This window comes from Lepidothrix coronata, unplaced genomic scaffold (genome assembly GCF_001604755.1).
Source record: "Lepidothrix coronata isolate B3197 unplaced genomic scaffold, Lepidothrix_coronata-1.0 Scaffold118, whole genome shotgun sequence".
NCBI lineage: Eukaryota > Metazoa > Chordata > Aves > Passeriformes > Pipridae > Lepidothrix > Lepidothrix coronata.
In genome coordinates, this window is record NW_016690298.1 from 966,217 (window position 1) to 982,505 (window position 16,289).

Genomic DNA, 16,289 nt, shown 5'->3' on the forward strand with positions numbered 1-16,289 from the left:
GTACAGCTGCACTTGCTTACAACTATTTTGCTAGCACCTTTTATTGCCACACAGCCTGCTCAGAGGCTTCAGGGCATCAGCTGGAGCACTGCCACAGCCTGTGCAAATGTCACATCAGGGGCACACAGGGCCACCACACGCCCTGGCCTCTGTGTACCCCATCGTATGTCAGTGAAAATCATTTTTTCCAGCCCGAGCCCCACTGTGGCATGTGCTCCCCTAATGGCAATGTGGCAGCTCTCTGCAGTCCCATTCCTAACAGGAAAGGACAAGATCATAAGAGCCTGGGTGTCACAGGAGTTTGGCTGGGGAGGTTATTTTAAACTCAGCTTGGTGACACACTTAAAATAACAAGAGCTTGCAAATGTATGCGCTTCGAGCTGACCTGATAACGGGCTGTCAGCCTCACATAGCCCAAAGTCACAAGGAGGGGCGGTTAGACAACTGTGCTTGCTATTGTTTTCTATGCCATTGCAGGGTGCAATTTCTGTTCTTTATGATTAAAAGGGATGACATGTTTTTCTAAATGAGACTCGAGTTCACACCAAGTTCCTCACTCGAAGCTCTGGGGCTTTTGATTAAAGCTTGAACAAGCAAGTTAACAACAACACCAAACAGGTAGGTTTTAAAATGAATATATTTCAAAATAAGGGTTTGTACCCCTTTAAAAAAATTTAAAACTTTGAACAAGTCCAACACCATTGATCTGAAACCAACTGATTGAGTGCCTAAAGCTGCTCCAACACCTGGTAGCTAGGTACAAACTTGTTGTTTCAACAGCACAGAAACAGCCCTCCCCTACATCAGCTCCAGGAAACAAATTGTCTCAAGTGCAGTCACACACTGAGACAAAGCAATGTCCGACTTCACCCACAAGTTCAGGCTGAAGAGCAAAGGGTTCTGCTGGCCACAAGAAGTCATCCGTGAGGACAAAACAGCTCAGAGACAGTTTGGCCAACGCAAAAATGCCAGTGGCACAGGGACCAACAGTCGTGCTGCTTTGCCACACAGTTAAGCACTGTTGTTCCCTCTCAGCTCCAGTATCATCCTGCAGAACCACATTTTGGGTGCAAAACAAGAGGATGACAATTTCTCTCCTAATCAAGACCACAAGTTTTTGCTTGGCCACTCAGGTCAAAAGATACCAGTGAGAAACCACCCACTATGGGGATGCATCAGCAAATTCCACCTGCATCCTAGGATTACATCTGTGCCCAGAATTTGCGCTGGGGCTAGTAATTTCCATTCAACAGCTGCAGTGCTGAACTCCACTCCACACTGAACAAAGGAGGTACGAGAAGTGTATGGCTGCTCAAAATGAGCCTTTACCTAAGCAGAATGCTGCCCTGCAAGAGAAGCAGAACAGCTCCAGTGTTCACTCCCATTACCGAGGTGGAGACAGACCTCCTTAGGGGCAGCAGGGTGCTGGACCAAGCCGTGGAAGAGCTGGAATCCAGCCACGACCTCACCCTGTGCTGCAGCAAATGCCTCCCTCCATGCACACACAGGCTGGGCTGGAGACTGAAGGCTCTTGTGTTTGAGTTCACAAGGGACTTTCCCACCACTCTCAGGGCACTGGAGCACAGTGCCAGATGATGTGAAGGACTCCAGCATTGTTAGGCAGACAATCCAGGGCTGCAGCTTTGCCATGGAGAGAGTGCACCAGGGACATCTAAAATAAAGGGCTGTCTCAGTGCTCACACCAGGAGGGCTGACCTGGCTGTGACCAGACAGTGTGCGGGCCATAGCAAAGGGCAAAAGGTGCAGGGTGTGGAATCCCCCAAGGATATCAACTTTTCTCCCTGGCAGATTCCCCAGGCCCCAAAGTGGACACACTGCACAATGACAGTGGACCACGAAGCTCTGTTTCTCCAGCAGTGAAGCTGGGAAGTGCCTGTCCTTGCTCCCATCCCTGATTTATTCTTTCTCATCGTATGGGCTATCGGAGCAGTTGTACCACAGTGTAAAACAAGAGTAGGGAAGCGAGTCTGGGTTAAAAGCGACAAGCTAAACCATGGGGTGTTTAACAGCATTTCACCAAGGAGGTCTAAAGCCCCTTCCTGAAGATTCAAACTGAAGGGACAGCAACTGAGTTTCATGATGGGAGAAAAAGTACAGGAGAATTACACAGCAAGACTTGTGAAGACTTTGGCCACCAGTGCAGGAACTGACAGGTGGTCAGCACAGCTCCGTCTGGTCTTAGGCAGTCTGGCCTTTAGTAGAGAAATAAAAGTGGAAGATTTTGAGCGAGTGGAACAAGTATAAAATATCAACACATAGCAATGAGACAAGAACTACTCAATTAGTTCAAAACACATAAATTCTTTGTCCATCCTCTGCTCTTGATACTTTTTACTGAAACATATCTACAACCAGAAAAAAAGGTTCCCAGGTTTGTCTTTCAAATATATGCTGAGGACACTTCCAAGTCCATGACAGGAGTGGGAAAAATTTCTCTGGAGGCACTGCAAAAACCTCACTCCATACAGCAATCTCTCAGAGCTTAGGAGTGGAGAAGAAAGAGAGATTGAAGTTGAGAAGAAGCTGCCAAATACTCACAGACTTGATGCCCGGGACAAACCTAGGAAATGCCAAGGAGTGACACCCAACTGGGATGGCACAGCAGCCAAAGCGCGCGACCTGTGTCAGTGACATGACATCACGCAGGTACCATTATCTGGGGACAGTGACATTTGTCCCCTCAGCTCCTCCTCAAAATGTGATCCCCGCTGTGCTGAGAAGGGCCCCAGGCATGAGTGAGGAGTGGGAGGGGCCAATCTGTATCAACAAACTTCACCTAACACAAAAGTTAACGACTGCAGCAAGGCAGCAATGCAAGAACAGAGTGCTACTATCTGCTGGGTACAAACACAAAGAATCAAGGAAAACTTATTAGATAAAACTGTAATCAGACCAACAATTCACTGTTAATTCCCCCAAACTATTCAGAAGCCATTAGGTGTCACCTGCTTGTTCAGTGAGGAACATACCACAATGAGCAAGAGAAGTAGCATCTCAGGGAGTCATGGAGGCAGGGTTTTGATGTGGAGCTGAACTCTGCCTCCCATGAGCTACCCACAGCCCAGCTAGGCAGGGTGACAGGAGGCTGGAACAGTGCTATAGGGCTTTACACACCTGTGCCCCTCATTCTCAGCCCAGACCCTGGAGGCATTCAGGAAACACTCCAGGCTTGTTTCAACTCAGCTCTGCCTTTCGCCTGTCAGACCCATCGGCTTCTTTTTACAACACAAGAGCTGTCAAGGCAAGACCCCAATGGAAGGACGAACAGCCAGGCTGCCCCAGTGCCTCACTCTGACCTGGTCAATCCCAGCTCCAGCCTCACAGCTGCTCCAAGTGCCGTTGGAGACGTTCCCTGAGGCTGTGACTGGCTGGGGAGCCAGCTCTACTCACTCCCTGCCACTCGCCCGGGGAATACGCTCTGTGTCTCATTTCTTCAAGTGAAAGTCTTTGAGGCCAAAGGTGCTACCAGGATGCTCTGTACTGCTCCAGGACGGCCTGACAGGCCGCCAGCCTCAGCATTTCCCGCCACAGAGTGCTCCCGAGTGGCGAATGGAACAAGGCCACGGCGAGCCCCGCGAGGAGACCCGGGGGGGAGCACGATGCCTCCTCGGGGGCCGGGCACGGTGGTGGGGCAGGAGGGGCTGGGGAAGGCAGCGGGGGGCCAAAGGTCGTATGGCCCGGTGGGGGGACCCTGCGGGTGGCACTCAGGGAGACACGCATGCCCGGGGGAGCAGGGGCCTGGTACCGGGGGGCCCCGCCGTACTCACCGCCCGCCGGACCCGCCGCCGCCGTTACCATGGGGAGCCGGCAGGCCCACGTGACTACACCTCCCGGCAGCCCCCGCGCCGCAGGCTGCATCGCCCCCTGGCGGCGCGGCGGAGCGAGCCACGGGAGCCGCCGGGAAACGGGCGCTTCTTTAAGGAACGGGCGTTTTTTTTTTTCCAAGACCGGCTTCCCCCGGGGGGCGCCCCCGGTAAAGCTGACCGGGCAGGGTCCCCCTCGGGCGGACAACGCGGGTTCCACGGAAGGTCGGGCTGGGGCCCGAGGAGGACGAGGGAAGCGCCGGTGCCGTGCCGGGATGCCCGGGCGTCACCGCTCGGTGCCGGTGCCGGGCGGCAGCCGGCGGGGACACGCGGGATCGGGCACGGCTGCGAGCTGGCGAAGGAGCTCCTCGCAATGCCGGGCATGAGGCGGCCGGGGGCTGCCGCCAGCCAGCGCGGCCAGCCTATCGGGGGCTCCGAGGGACAGCAGCACCTGCGGAGCCAGGAGAAGAACAGGAGTCACCCACCAGCACGGCTCCTTGTCCCCACAGCACCAGGAGTCCCCCGTCCAGTACCTGTTGGATCCCGGGGTGCTCGCTGAGGACCCGCAGCGCCACGAGGGCTCCCTCCCGCACGCTCTCCCAGGGGTCCTGGCAGGCCACCTGCAGCAGGAAGTGGGGGGCCCTGCTCTGGATCAGCAGGTCGCCCAGCTCTGCCCCGCGCTGGCCTAGGTTGCTCAGGGCCAGGGCCGCGTTGCAGCGCGTCTTCGCCTGCAGGTCGCTGAGCAGCCGGGCCAGCGCCGGCACGGCCTTGCGCAGGGTCCCGGCCGGGCAGGACGCGTGGCCGGCGGCGTTGCCCACAGCAAAGCTGGCTGCCTTGCGCACGCTGCCCTCGGCGTCCGACAGGCACCCCAGCAGGCTCTCCAGCCAGCCGGGATGGCTCTGCAGCGCCGCAGGAAAGCCGTGTCGGAGCAGGTTGCCCAGCAGATTGCAGGTTTTGGCCCGTATCAGGTATTGCTGGTGGCCGAGCAGGTAGGTCAGTGGCTGGTCAGCCACATCCAAGCCCCTCAGGATCCTCTGGAGAAAGGGCAGATGCTCCGAACAGGCCCGGGCCACGTGGGTCAAGAGAGACAGGAGGTCAGTTGTGAGTGTGAGGTTGTCTGAGAACAAGGCAGATTTGAAAAAGGCAATGACATGCTCCGAGGTGGCAGCTTCCCTCACCACTTGGTCTATGACCTGAGTGTCAGACACAACGAGGTGGCACAAGAGGCTCATAGGGAGCTCCGTGAATGAGAAGGGCAGATGGCGAGAGCAGACCTAAGGAGAAAGGAAAGACAGCAGTGCTGAGTGCGCTGCACTTGTGTGAGCTGAGCCAAGCCAAGCAACAGCTGAAGGTGGCCAGCAGGTCAGTGCAGGCCAGCCTGTTCTGAGGGTTGCATGGCACCCAAGTGACATCCCTGTGTGGGCAGAAACTGACACCATGGTGTGAAGTGGTGCCACACATTGGGGGCTGCAACGTGGGGAGGTGTCTCCACAGTATGGGGGAGAAGAAAAACACAGTGCCAAGAAGATACCTGCAGCAGCTGGGCAGGGATCTGGGTGTCTCTCATAGCCTCCATGATCAGTGCTAAGGTGTCTCTATCCACATCCAGGGCAAAAGGGAAACAGAGGAGCTGGCAGGCCTGGATGACCACAGCTGGGACAACCTCAGGGTCCCCATCCTCTCCTGCTTGCCTGAATTTGTTAGAGAGAGAGAGAGGGTTTAATACAGAGGTAATCAGAAAAACAACAGGGCAAGAGGCGGAGGGCATTCCCCACACCAGGCACTAAGGAGAGGCTCTGCAAGTGCCAGGTCAGGAACTTCTCTGCCCTTGGCTTGCTTATGTCCAAGCCCCATTCAGTAGGTGAGCTCTGCCCACTTCAGCCCTTGCCACAACTCACGTCTGTGCCAGGCATTCCAGGAAGCTGGGGGACAGCAGTCTCTTTAGGGTCACCATGAGGACACCACGGGACTGGGTGAGCTGAGGCAGGCACTGGTGCGACTCACGAGTGAAGATGCAGAGGGCCAGGCTGAGGAAGAGCAGGGTGCCTGCAGGGAGAACAACAGGCAGAGATGCAAAGCTAGGGAAGGCTGAAAAGTCTCCTCTCTTGTGTCTATACTGCCTCAAGGCTGCTCCACAGTTACTTCTGTGCTTCCCTGCCCAAAACCAAAAAATCTCCACCTGAGTGGTCACATCTGCCAGGGTGAACGTTCCCTGCAGCACAGATACCCTTTTTGTTCCTCCACAGCCAGCTCAGCTGAGCTGCTGCCAACTGGGCACAGCATGGGCCAGCCAAGTCCTCTCTCCCCAGAGGACAATTTGCAATCCTCAAGAAAAGCCACCTGGGCCCTCTGGCCTCAGGGAACAGATGCGGACAGGGACAGACATGGGCAAGTCTGAGAGCAGGATGTGGAGCAGGGTCCAGGGCAGATGTCCTGCTGTCCTGCAGCTCCTACCTTGAGGGGAAAGGAGGTTCCAGTCTGGCTCTGCCATGGGGTGGCCTGCCCCTGGGGGCTCTCCCTCCAGCGCTGCCCTGTCACTGCCCACTTGAAGCACCACAGCAACACAATGCCAGACCAGGCTCCACAGCTCTGAGGAGGCAAAGCCCTGCTCCATGGCCACATCCTCCTAGAGTTAGAGGCAGATATCATGGTCCCTTATGGGCCCCCATATGGTTCCGGTCCATGGCTCTGCCAGCCCCTTGGTCCTGGGAAGGTCAGGGCTGGATGGCCATGGCCCAGGGGCCCTGCTGTACCTGCCAACAGTGTCAGTCCCAGGGCATCTCTGCCTTCTCTCTCCAGTGTGCCCATGGATCATCCCTCCCTGCCTACCACTCTCCCATCAACTCTTCAGGGACATTAGGTGACTTTCATGGGGTTACACAGCTCAGCCAAAGCTCCACAGTTCTCTGGCTTGCCTCAACCTCATTACCAATCCACATTCAGGTCTTTTTGACACCCCACCTTTTGGCAGGGACCAGGCAAAGGAAGATGGGCAGACTGGTACCTGAGCAAGGAGTTTCAGCAGGAGGAAAAAGAGCCCATCATAGAGACCAGCACCCATTGGCAGGGGGAGCTGCAGCTGTAAGAGAGTGGGGGACAAGCTGGATCTGGGTGCTGGATCTGAGGGCAGCAGCACCACACCTGCACCCTTCTGAGCCCATCTTTGCACACCTCCACAGTGGGGTGTGCATGGCTCCCCAGCTTCTTTGTCCCCATCCCATACCTTAGCAGGTGTTGTCAGCACATTTGTCACCACTGGTAGGACCTCTTCTCCCTTGAGCTCCAAGGCCACCCCATGCTGACTGAGTTGTGCCAGGAGGAATGCTGCAGCACCCTGTGGGACAGGGAGAGCTCAGCACCTTTGTGACTTTCCCATCTACTTGGTCAGTATTGACCCTTCATCCCACGGCCTCATCCCACCCTGAGTGAGGAATGGTGAGACCCAAATGGGATGTAGGGCTCTGCAGGGCTCTCAGTGGTGGCTCTGGTATGGGGGGCAGCTTACCACAAGGCAGACAACAGGAGATTGTGTGATGAGATCCACAGCCAAGGTAACCACCTCCTCAAGCCTGAAACACAGGGACCAGGAGAAAAGCGCTATGTTCCCACAGCTTCACACAGTGCAGAGCAGCAGCATTCAGACACCCCCAGGGCTTGGAAGCAGCCATCTTCGAGGAGGAGCCCTGGTTCACAGCACCTCTTTGTCCACACTGGGTCCTCTCACTGCATCCCCAACATCCACCCACACTGCCCAGCACTCTGCTGATGTGTCCGGATTGGAGGGATCAGTGGAAGCAGGATCCCAGCTCTGGGCAGAGTGAGAGACAGAGGGCTATTGAGGGCAGGGCATGTTCCTCTCCCACCCATGAATGAAAGCAGGTGCTTACCTGGGAGGGGAGGCCTGAAAGTGCAGAGTGAGCAGGGCTAGCAGGCACACAGAGGCCTCACAGGCTGCCTCCTGGGCCACCTCCACCAAGGGGACCTGCCAAGGGAGCAGGAGTCACAGTGGAACACCAAGGGTACAAGGGGAGGAGGGGATGATTCTGGGCCCTGGAGGAGAACTGCACTCTCCTAAACTCTTCTCCCCACACTACAGTGGTGCAAACTGTGCTCGGAGGAATGTGTCCTGCTTGCCCACACTCCTACCCCACCACCCCACCAGGCTGTGGTCAGTCCTACCTCACCCTTCAAGAGCTGCATGAGGAAACCCCACAGCCATTGGCTCCTTCCCAGGTGCTGGCACAGCCTTGGGTGGGCATGGCAGCCAGCATAGAGGATCTGTGAGGCAGAGGGGAGAAATGCATACCAACCCCTGGGGACAGGAACACAGTGACCAGGCCCACTCCAGTCATATCTCATGGCTACCATGGGCTCATTTATTCAACAACTGACATCAGGCAGATGGGAGTCATTAAGGCCTGAGCCCACAGTTCCCCCCTCCCCATACTCCTAATTCCAGAGCCAAAGTGTCTCTGGGCACAGCCAGATAAAAGGATGGGGCCATTACCTTCAGTACGTTCAAGGAGCAGCTTGAGTGCTCCAGTCTTCCCAGCAGTTTCCCAAGCTGCTGGCTCTCTCCTTCCATAAGCTTTTCAGCTACTGCCTGAGAGACCTGCAGAAATCAGCCTGTTTTGTATCCTGGGCACCTGAAGTACTGCTAGCAACAAATTAATGAAAGAAGGCATTTGCTTCCTATGTGTTGCTTGTGTTCACAAAAGGATCCCCACCTGCCATAACCCAGTATGGCTTTGATGCACAGTCCCAGAGCTAAGCAAGGTGAGATTCCTCCTCTGCTTCCCTCCTTGTTGACTCAGAGTTGAGGTAAAGAATCAAATATTAATTTGTAGTTGTTTTCCCTCTTATTGTCCATTCAATTTCAGATTTCCTACAGTTTATATCACTATCATATAAGAATTCTTCATGTTTTCTCTGTATTGCCTAGTTCTTTACTTAGGATCTGAACTGTGAGATGGGCTAAGTTTAAGTCTCTCAATTGATTTAAGAATCCTTAGATTCCTAAAGCTCAGCTGGGAGGACCAGCCTGCAAAAGCCAGCCCTGCAGCCATCAAAGGCACAGGATCCCAGCCCTCCACTCCACTTCGGAGAAAGAAATCCTCCTGGAAAGGGCTACTGCCCTGTGGGGACCACACCTCCTCACCCTGTACAGAGAGCTGGTCTGACCTGCTGCTTGGCTTCCCGACAGCTGTTCCTCTCCAGGGGGATACTGCAGGCAGCAGCCAGTGCAGCCATGAAGAGGTCTGCCACACGTGGGCTCTGGTCTGACTTGGCCTCCATCGCTGCACCTACGCAGGGGCAGAGCTTGGGAGTCATGTGCTGAGGGTGTTGAGAGGCAGCAGGATGAGGTTGGAGGGCAAGAGAGGAAAAGCTTATGACATGAGGAGGGTGAGATCTGAGATTAAGGGAGAGAAGAGCCCTGGTCAGTAGGAGTCTGGGCAGATAAGCTTCAGCCACCTTCTCTGGCCAACAGCACTGCAATGGCTGCCAGTGCTCTGATGGAGCCCAAGAGCAAGAGAGAGAGAAGGGAAACCTCAGGAAGAAGTGGTGAGCTGCTACCATGCTACCTTGCAGAGCAGGCTGCTCTGAGATGGATCTGTGAAGGAGTCTGTTCAGCAGTGGCTGATGCTCCTCTCGCAGGCTGGCGTAGAAGGGTGCAGAGATGGAGGGGTCTGTTGCATCCAGGCTCTCACAGAGCTGGGTGAAGCACTGGGGAAGACACAGGGGTTGCCACCACTGCAGAATGAATGTGGGAGGAGAGAGAGAAGGACAGCGCAGGAGGAGGCTGTGGCAGGACAGCAGAGATGGGAGAAGGACTCGTGCTGGAGCTTCAGGAACCTCCAACTGTCCTCTCCAGCCAGGTTACAGTATGGGACCCACATTTTGGCTGCATGCTGGCAAAGTGAGGGGTACACATGTGTCCCTCCACACCTGTCACAGCCTGGCAGAGCACACCCAACGCATTACCCAAGAGCAAGAGCTCTTTTTACTCTTGTTTCCTCTGGCTCTAAAACATACAGCCTGAAAAAAAAGACTAAAAGCAAGATGATACCAAATACAAGCCTGTACACATCTGCTGCCTGAGTCACATGTGAATCATAGTCCAACACTGTGCCCACCCAGCACAATCCCAGCAGCAGAGCTTTCAGTAGGAGAACAAGGGACACATCTGGTGAAGTGACACTGCCTGGCCACAAGGCCATTTGTGCCAGGGTGTGTATCAGGGACTGCACTTGCTGTTGGCTCAGTAAGTAAAGCTACCCCAGAATGGCAGAGCCAGGGAAGGTGCCCCCTCAGAGACCTCCTTTCTGTATGCAATCCCCCACAGTGGGTGAGACAGTGGGTAACACAGCCTGCCCTGACAAGAATGCATCAGACCCATAGTTAGGAGAAGGGTCCTCAGCCTGCATCCCCTCAACATTACAGAGACAGCCCCACACCTTCTGTCCCTACAGAAAAGGGTGGGGAGGAGGGAGATGGGGGCACCCTTACCAGGAGGCTTTGCTGGCAGAGTCTCATCTCACTGTCGACTGGCTCAGCCAGCAGCTCCGGCAGCAGGGCCAGGAAGCAGCCAGCACTCTCCTGGAAGGTCTGCAGGCTGGGGGAAGCAGCAGGGGCAGATGAGAGTGGAGAATCATGGCCCCTGGTTACGAGGACAGGATCTGGCCAGGCCCATGTGGCCCTGGCTAATGGGGCAGGCAGCACACACTCACACTGTGAGCTTCTGTTAGTGGGCAGCACAACTGGACTGTGTGTCCACTGACTGTGGACAGCACAGCTGCCTTCCCCTTAGTTAGTCCCACTGAAGGAAAGCGCTCCTCTGTGAGCACAGCAGTCTGGCATGAGGTGCTTAGTCCATGATGCTTCCCTCAGAGATGACTCCAGCTGCAGAGTATGAACACTACCCTCCTGCTTACTGCTGGGTCCCCAAAGTGGCCACAAGAGACCTCAGGGCACAGAAGGTTGTCCTTACCTGTCCTTTTGCCCACTCTCCTCCAGGCAGCGTTCACTGCTGAAATAAACTGTGGTCACCACGAGGAGGTCTGTCAGCACAGTGATACACCAGGGCTGCTGCAGGATCCAGAAAGAAACAGCAAATGGGGATTGTCTGCTGGCCATCCCCACACCACTGTGATAGGATCCTTCCCTGCCAGAACCTTTCCCTTCTCAAGGATGCTTGGAAGAGGCACCGGTCCTGTGAGCCAGCTCCAGCAGGACACCAGCGCCTCCTCAGCACCAGCACTCTGCAGGGCTGGAAGGAGCCTGAATTTCTCTGGGGTCCTATACCCACCTGCTTGGTGCAACCACTCTCCAGGATCTGCTTGGCTAAACACAGCAGGGACAGAGGCACATTCAGTTCTTGGCAGAAGTGGTCCAGCAGCTCAGAGTCACACTGGGTAGCCAGGAGGTTCCCCACAACACGAAGCACAGGACGGAGATAGGAGGCGCCCTCCAGCATCCCTTCCAGCACCTGGACATGGAGAAGCCAGAACAGCTCATAATTAGCAGCGGTTTTGGCCTCTCCATCAGCCATGGGGCAGCCCCTCAAGCATTCATGCAGGGGACAGCAGAGTCGCAGATGGCAAGCTAAGTGCATAAGACAGCTCCAACTCCTGGAGAAGCAGGGGATCTTTTTGCTTGCTGGACTAAGGACTCTCCAGATGTTCTGAACCCAATCCTGGGGAAGAAGGCAGCATCCATGTCACCAGTTACAGCTTCTGGGCCAGCTTACTGCCATCACTTACCTGCTGAGCAGAATCTGCCAGGCAGTCCTTGACACGGTGCTGAAAGGCTGGGTCCCTCAGGAGGCTCAGACGTGTGCTCAGCTGCATGGCCGAGGGCTCAGTGGCCTCAATCAGGTGCTGCCACTCCTCATCGCTCTCCAGCTCCTAGCCATAGAGGAGAGAGGACTGATGCCACAGACCCTGCCAGTCCCAGGGTCTCTGTACCAGCCCCTGGAGACTAGGTCCTGGTGTCCCCACCTCAAGACACTGTCTTACCTCACTCTCCAGGTCCACGGCCTCAATGCTGCGCCTGCCCCAGGGCTCTGCCCTGCCAGCATCAGGCTGCGAAGGGGTACCTGCTCCAGGAAACTCCCGCTCATAGTCTCGAGAGATGCTGTGCTGGCTGGCCAAGGAAACAACACAGTCAGTGAAAGACCTTTCTTCCCCCTTTTCCTCCTGCCCCAGCCTCAGCCCTCTCTCACCATGGGTCAGGAAGAGACTCCTCCAATTCCCACTCTGCCACACTGCTCTTTCCTTGCAGGAGACCAGAGTTATTCTCATTGGAGGCAGCCAGTGGCTCCCCCTCCTCAGGGGCTGCCTTGCCTGGACCTGCTCTGGGTCTATGCCTGGGGTGTCCATTGCCAGAGTCCTTCATAGATGCATCACCTGCCTTCAGTTGCCCCTGATGATGGCAGAGAAGTTTGGTCAGGGCAGTTAATCAGACAGATGAGTCTCCTAGACCCTACCACCCTGTGCACCCCACATCCCGCTTTGTGTGTCACTGACACCCCAGCCTGACCCATGTACTCATGTGTTTCCCCCAGGGCCCATTTCAGTGCTCCTCCTCTGCCCCGACTGTGGAACACAGCCAGGAGAACCCCCCAATTTCCTCCACCTTTTTCTGTGCCTCTTCAACCATCTTCCGCTGGGCCTTTCTCAGGATCCTGGACTGGCTGCTCCTGGGGACCAGGGAATGGGCTTGCTGTTCCTTCAGGGCCTGCAGTTCTGGGGACAGCTTTGTGGTAAAGGGGTTTGAGATCCCACGCTCTTCTGTGTCATCGATCACTGGGGAGGTGAGAGGAGAACTTCATAAGCAGCTAGGAGTCAGTGCTTGGAGAAAGCTGAGAGGAGGGAGGCAAAGACTAGGATAGTAAAAATAGCAGGGAAGGGCGGTCCCCTGAGTCTCCAGGCAGTAGTAGGAGGAAACGGACCTGTCCAGTGCTGCAAAAAGCAGGTACTCACCAGTAACCCGTCCAGCAATGAATGGGTGAGAGAGCAGCTCTGGCCATGACAGACGCTGGTGGGGGTCCTTCATTAGTAGTCCCTGAAGGAAGCTCTACAGGACAGCAGGATCACTGAGACATGTTCAGCATGCACCAGTGTGCACAGTGTACCCACCAGTCTCCCCCAGTGAGGGCACCCAGGAGGCCTGACTTCCCTGCCTGGCTCTGGGAAACGAGTAGCTCTAGTGCTTAGGGCAGACAGGAAGACATTTCCCTTCCCAGTTCAGTAAATCACTCCTTTGCTGTTGGCCCCAGTTTCCCAGCTTATGGACAGCAGTGATAAGGGTCCCCCTCCCAGGAGGCCCAGCTCTCATCCTTTGTCTATGTTCCAAAGTCCCTGTTAGGGGCATAAAAGCTAAGAGTGACTCACCAGGGCAGCAAGCAAGGCCAAAGCTGTATTAACAGAGCTCACCCTGCACACAGGGCCCCTGCCCTTACCTTGAACACCGGGCTCATGGCCGTGGGCCATTTGACAGGGTCCTTGACGATGAGGCTGACAAGCTGGAAGATGCTGTTGGTGTAGAAGGGAGGAGTGCCCACAAACAGCTCGTACAGGATGCAGCCCACAGACCAGAGATCTGCTGTGTGGTCATACGGCCGCTCCTCCACCAGCTCAAGGGACATATACAGTGGGGTGCCCTTGATGGAGGTCAGCACCATGGTATGGATGCTCATGGCACGGGCAAACCTGCTCAGAGCAAAGCACGGATGGCAAGTTCAGGCTGAAACATCCATTGCAGCTCCCAGGGAGTTCCCTATGAGTTTACCAACACTTCTTCCCCCCGGAGGACAAAATCCTCCCTCTCTGTTTAACCTCTAAATATCCACAGAATCTGGCCCCCTTCTGCACCTCTTGGCTGCCTTAAGGCCAAGTGTCCCCCTCAAGCTGGCCCCCAGCACTCACCCAAAGTCACAGAGCTTGACAACACCATCTTTGCCCAGAAGGATGTTCTGGGGTTTCATGTCTCGGTGCAGGATGCGGTGGGAGTGCAGGTAATAGAGAGCAGAGACCAGCTGAGCAGCGATGGTCTGGACCTGCCAGAGACACGGGAGCCTCACACTGTGTTCCACGGTGCCACCCGCTGGCACAACCATGTCCCTAACAGCCTGGCTCCCCCAGTACCCCTACTTCTGCTCTTGGCCTCCTGGGGCAGGGACCAACCCCAGCTGTGGGCCAGCAGTTCCTTGGAGTAGGCCAATGGCCAAGGCAGCAGTCTGGTGCTGTAGCCCTTGGAGAGGGAACAAGGAAACCAAGGTCCCTGCAGGACCCCGCTGTCCCATGGTACAACTCGGCTCCCTCTTCATCCTTTTCAGAAACTCTGCCAGGTAAAGCTCCGGAGGCACCCTCACCCTCCTGACACATCCCGGCTCACAGCAGAGACCCTCTGCCTGCAGGCAGACAAATCCTGTTCTCTTCAACCTGCAAACACTGCATGGCCACCACCATGACAGTCACCTGGTCCTCAGGCAAACTCCCATCGTCCTCCAGGATCTGGAAGAGCTCCCCCTCTGCATAGTCAGTCACCACCACCACCTGGAGGGAAGAGCAGCATGGTGAGATCAGGCCCTGGGGACCAGGACAGAGCAGAGTAGGAAGTCTGAGGGGGGTGCTGGGTTGTCATTGTGCACAGTCCATCAGCTTGGGTTGGGACCTGGGATGGAAGAGCTGCATGGCTGCACTGCAGCAAGGGCCTGGCACTTAGCAGAGGTCTTGTAACTTGTACAGCCAGCAAAAACAAGGGAAGAGGGAAGGATAGGACAAACCTAGAATAGTACTCCCAAACCCAATGAATGGAATCACTCCCTTGAGCTTGTTTTGAATCTGCTGCCCAATTACTTTATTTCATGCCCTCATGCCCCATTGCACAGTCTTCAGTTCTTTTATCCTATTACCTCCACGAGAGTATAAATCAGTGAAAAGCCAGTCTCTGAAAAGACTGATGAGATGACTGAAGAGTCATCCTCATCCTGTAATCTTAAACCACTCATCTTGCATTCCCCTAGTCATCTCCTTCTCCTCTGCATATAACCTAGTGCAGCCCACACAGCACATCCCAGAGGGCTCTGAAAAACACTAACCAGACCCTGGGATGGTGTCACCAGCAACTCCCGAGAAAAGATGTCCCTAGGACAGCAGGGGCCAGCCCTTGTTCCCCTGGTCCAGTCAAGCAAAAGCATTTGCCCAGAGTAGTCCCCTTCACCTCCTTATCAGTCTCAAAGCTGTCAAGCATCTGGATGATGTTGGGGTGATGGAGGCCTCTCATGATCTCAATTTCTCTTTGCAGGTTCTTCAGCTCCTTCTCAGACCGCCCCACCTTGGGGATGAACTTCAAGGCCACCACCTTTTCAAGTAGGAAAAGCTGGGATTAGATCAGGCTTCTGGTCAAGCCCACCCTGGCAAAGGCTGCTTTTAACTGTAATCAGACTCTGCACTTTCCAGCTGAGCACACTGAACAAGACATTTGTTGAATGGACCACTTGGAGCTGGGGCTCTCCTCAGGTCCTTGCACATAAGTACTGGTGTTCACACTGTTTTTCACACTGGCATTTAAGGCAAAGGTCAGTGAACACAGATAAAATCAGGACTTCCAGAAACATGGGACAGAACCTAGAGATGCTGGTGGACAGCAAGCCTACCACAAGCCAGCAGTGTGCTCTGACAGTGAGGGGCACTGGCAGCACCCTAGGCTAAAGAAGCTGCAGGGAAGCAATTACTGCCCTTTATTTGGAACCTTCTAGACCACGCTGGCAATATTGTGGCCAGGTTTTTGGCCCACAAAGACATCAGGAGCTGGTCAGGTATGTCAGCAGAAACCCGAATCAGTGCTGAGTCCCAAAGGCCTGGCACAGCCTTAGAACCAAAGAGGCACCAGAAATCAGCCCCCGGCACCACAGAGCAGATTTCCGCTCCTTTTCCCTCACCTGGGCGCTGTGTTTCCGGCGCCCCTTATACACGCGCCCGAAGGAGCCTTCGCCGATCATTTCCAGGACGTGGTACCGCTCCATCACTAGGGCCGGGGCCGCTGAGCTGCCGAGGCAAAGCGGATGGTGAGGAGCAGCGCTTCGCCCTCTCTCCCCCCGCCACGGGCTGCCATGGGGCACCGGCTGCAGCCGCGATGGAGCCGGGCAGTGCCAGCGCTCCGGGAAGGCAGCGCTGCACCCCTTGCGATCCCAGATCCCGAGGGACGGGGCTTTCCCACTCACCGCGGTGCTGCACCGGGGGCCGGGTCCCTTGGGCGGGTATCGCCCTCCCCACCCCCACGCCAGGCTCCGTCCCTGCCCACCGGCTCCAGGGCAGGACAAGCCCCGAGCCCCGGCCGATGCCCCCGCAGCAACCCTGGGGTTGGACGAGCCCTGCCGATGCCCCGCAGCAATCCCGCGGTGGGACGAGACGGGATGGCCCTCGCCCCGCTCCGCTCCTGCCCCACACCCGCCGCCGCCGC

The 16,289-nt window shown here is 55.8% G+C and overlaps 1 protein-coding gene across 1 annotated transcript in view; it reads right to left on the bottom strand.

The window, feature by feature from the left end:
• STK36 (serine/threonine kinase 36) overlaps positions 1–16,271 on the bottom strand; it is a 19,421-nt gene extending 3,150 nt beyond the window's left edge. Inside the window, exons 1-26 of the mRNA XM_017825317.1 lie at positions 16,051–16,271; positions 15,769–15,874; positions 15,048–15,188; positions 14,303–14,380; positions 13,751–13,881; positions 13,285–13,534; positions 12,806–12,899; positions 12,459–12,628; positions 12,046–12,245; positions 11,840–11,966; positions 11,585–11,728; positions 11,131–11,310; positions 10,813–10,910; positions 10,332–10,437; positions 9,407–9,575; positions 9,006–9,127; positions 8,332–8,436; positions 8,004–8,102; positions 7,712–7,806; positions 7,330–7,393; positions 7,048–7,158; positions 6,829–6,903; positions 6,279–6,450; positions 5,723–5,870; positions 5,356–5,515; positions 4,358–5,098 (exon numbers count right to left, since the gene is read on the bottom strand). Of these exons, the coding sequence (XP_017680806.1) occupies positions 4,358–5,098; positions 5,356–5,515; positions 5,723–5,870; positions 6,279–6,450; positions 6,829–6,903; positions 7,048–7,158; positions 7,330–7,393; positions 7,712–7,806; positions 8,004–8,102; positions 8,332–8,436; positions 9,006–9,127; positions 9,407–9,575; positions 10,332–10,437; positions 10,813–10,910; positions 11,131–11,310; positions 11,585–11,728; positions 11,840–11,966; positions 12,046–12,245; positions 12,459–12,628; positions 12,806–12,899; positions 13,285–13,534; positions 13,751–13,881; positions 14,303–14,380; positions 15,048–15,188; positions 15,769–15,852 (3,864 nt within the window). The 5' untranslated portion in view covers positions 15,853–15,874; positions 16,051–16,271. The remainder of the gene's footprint in view (positions 1–4,357; positions 5,099–5,355; positions 5,516–5,722; positions 5,871–6,278; positions 6,451–6,828; positions 6,904–7,047; positions 7,159–7,329; positions 7,394–7,711; positions 7,807–8,003; positions 8,103–8,331; positions 8,437–9,005; positions 9,128–9,406; positions 9,576–10,331; positions 10,438–10,812; positions 10,911–11,130; positions 11,311–11,584; positions 11,729–11,839; positions 11,967–12,045; positions 12,246–12,458; positions 12,629–12,805; positions 12,900–13,284; positions 13,535–13,750; positions 13,882–14,302; positions 14,381–15,047; positions 15,189–15,768; positions 15,875–16,050) is intronic.
• Between the last annotated feature and the right edge of the window lie 18 nt (positions 16,272–16,289).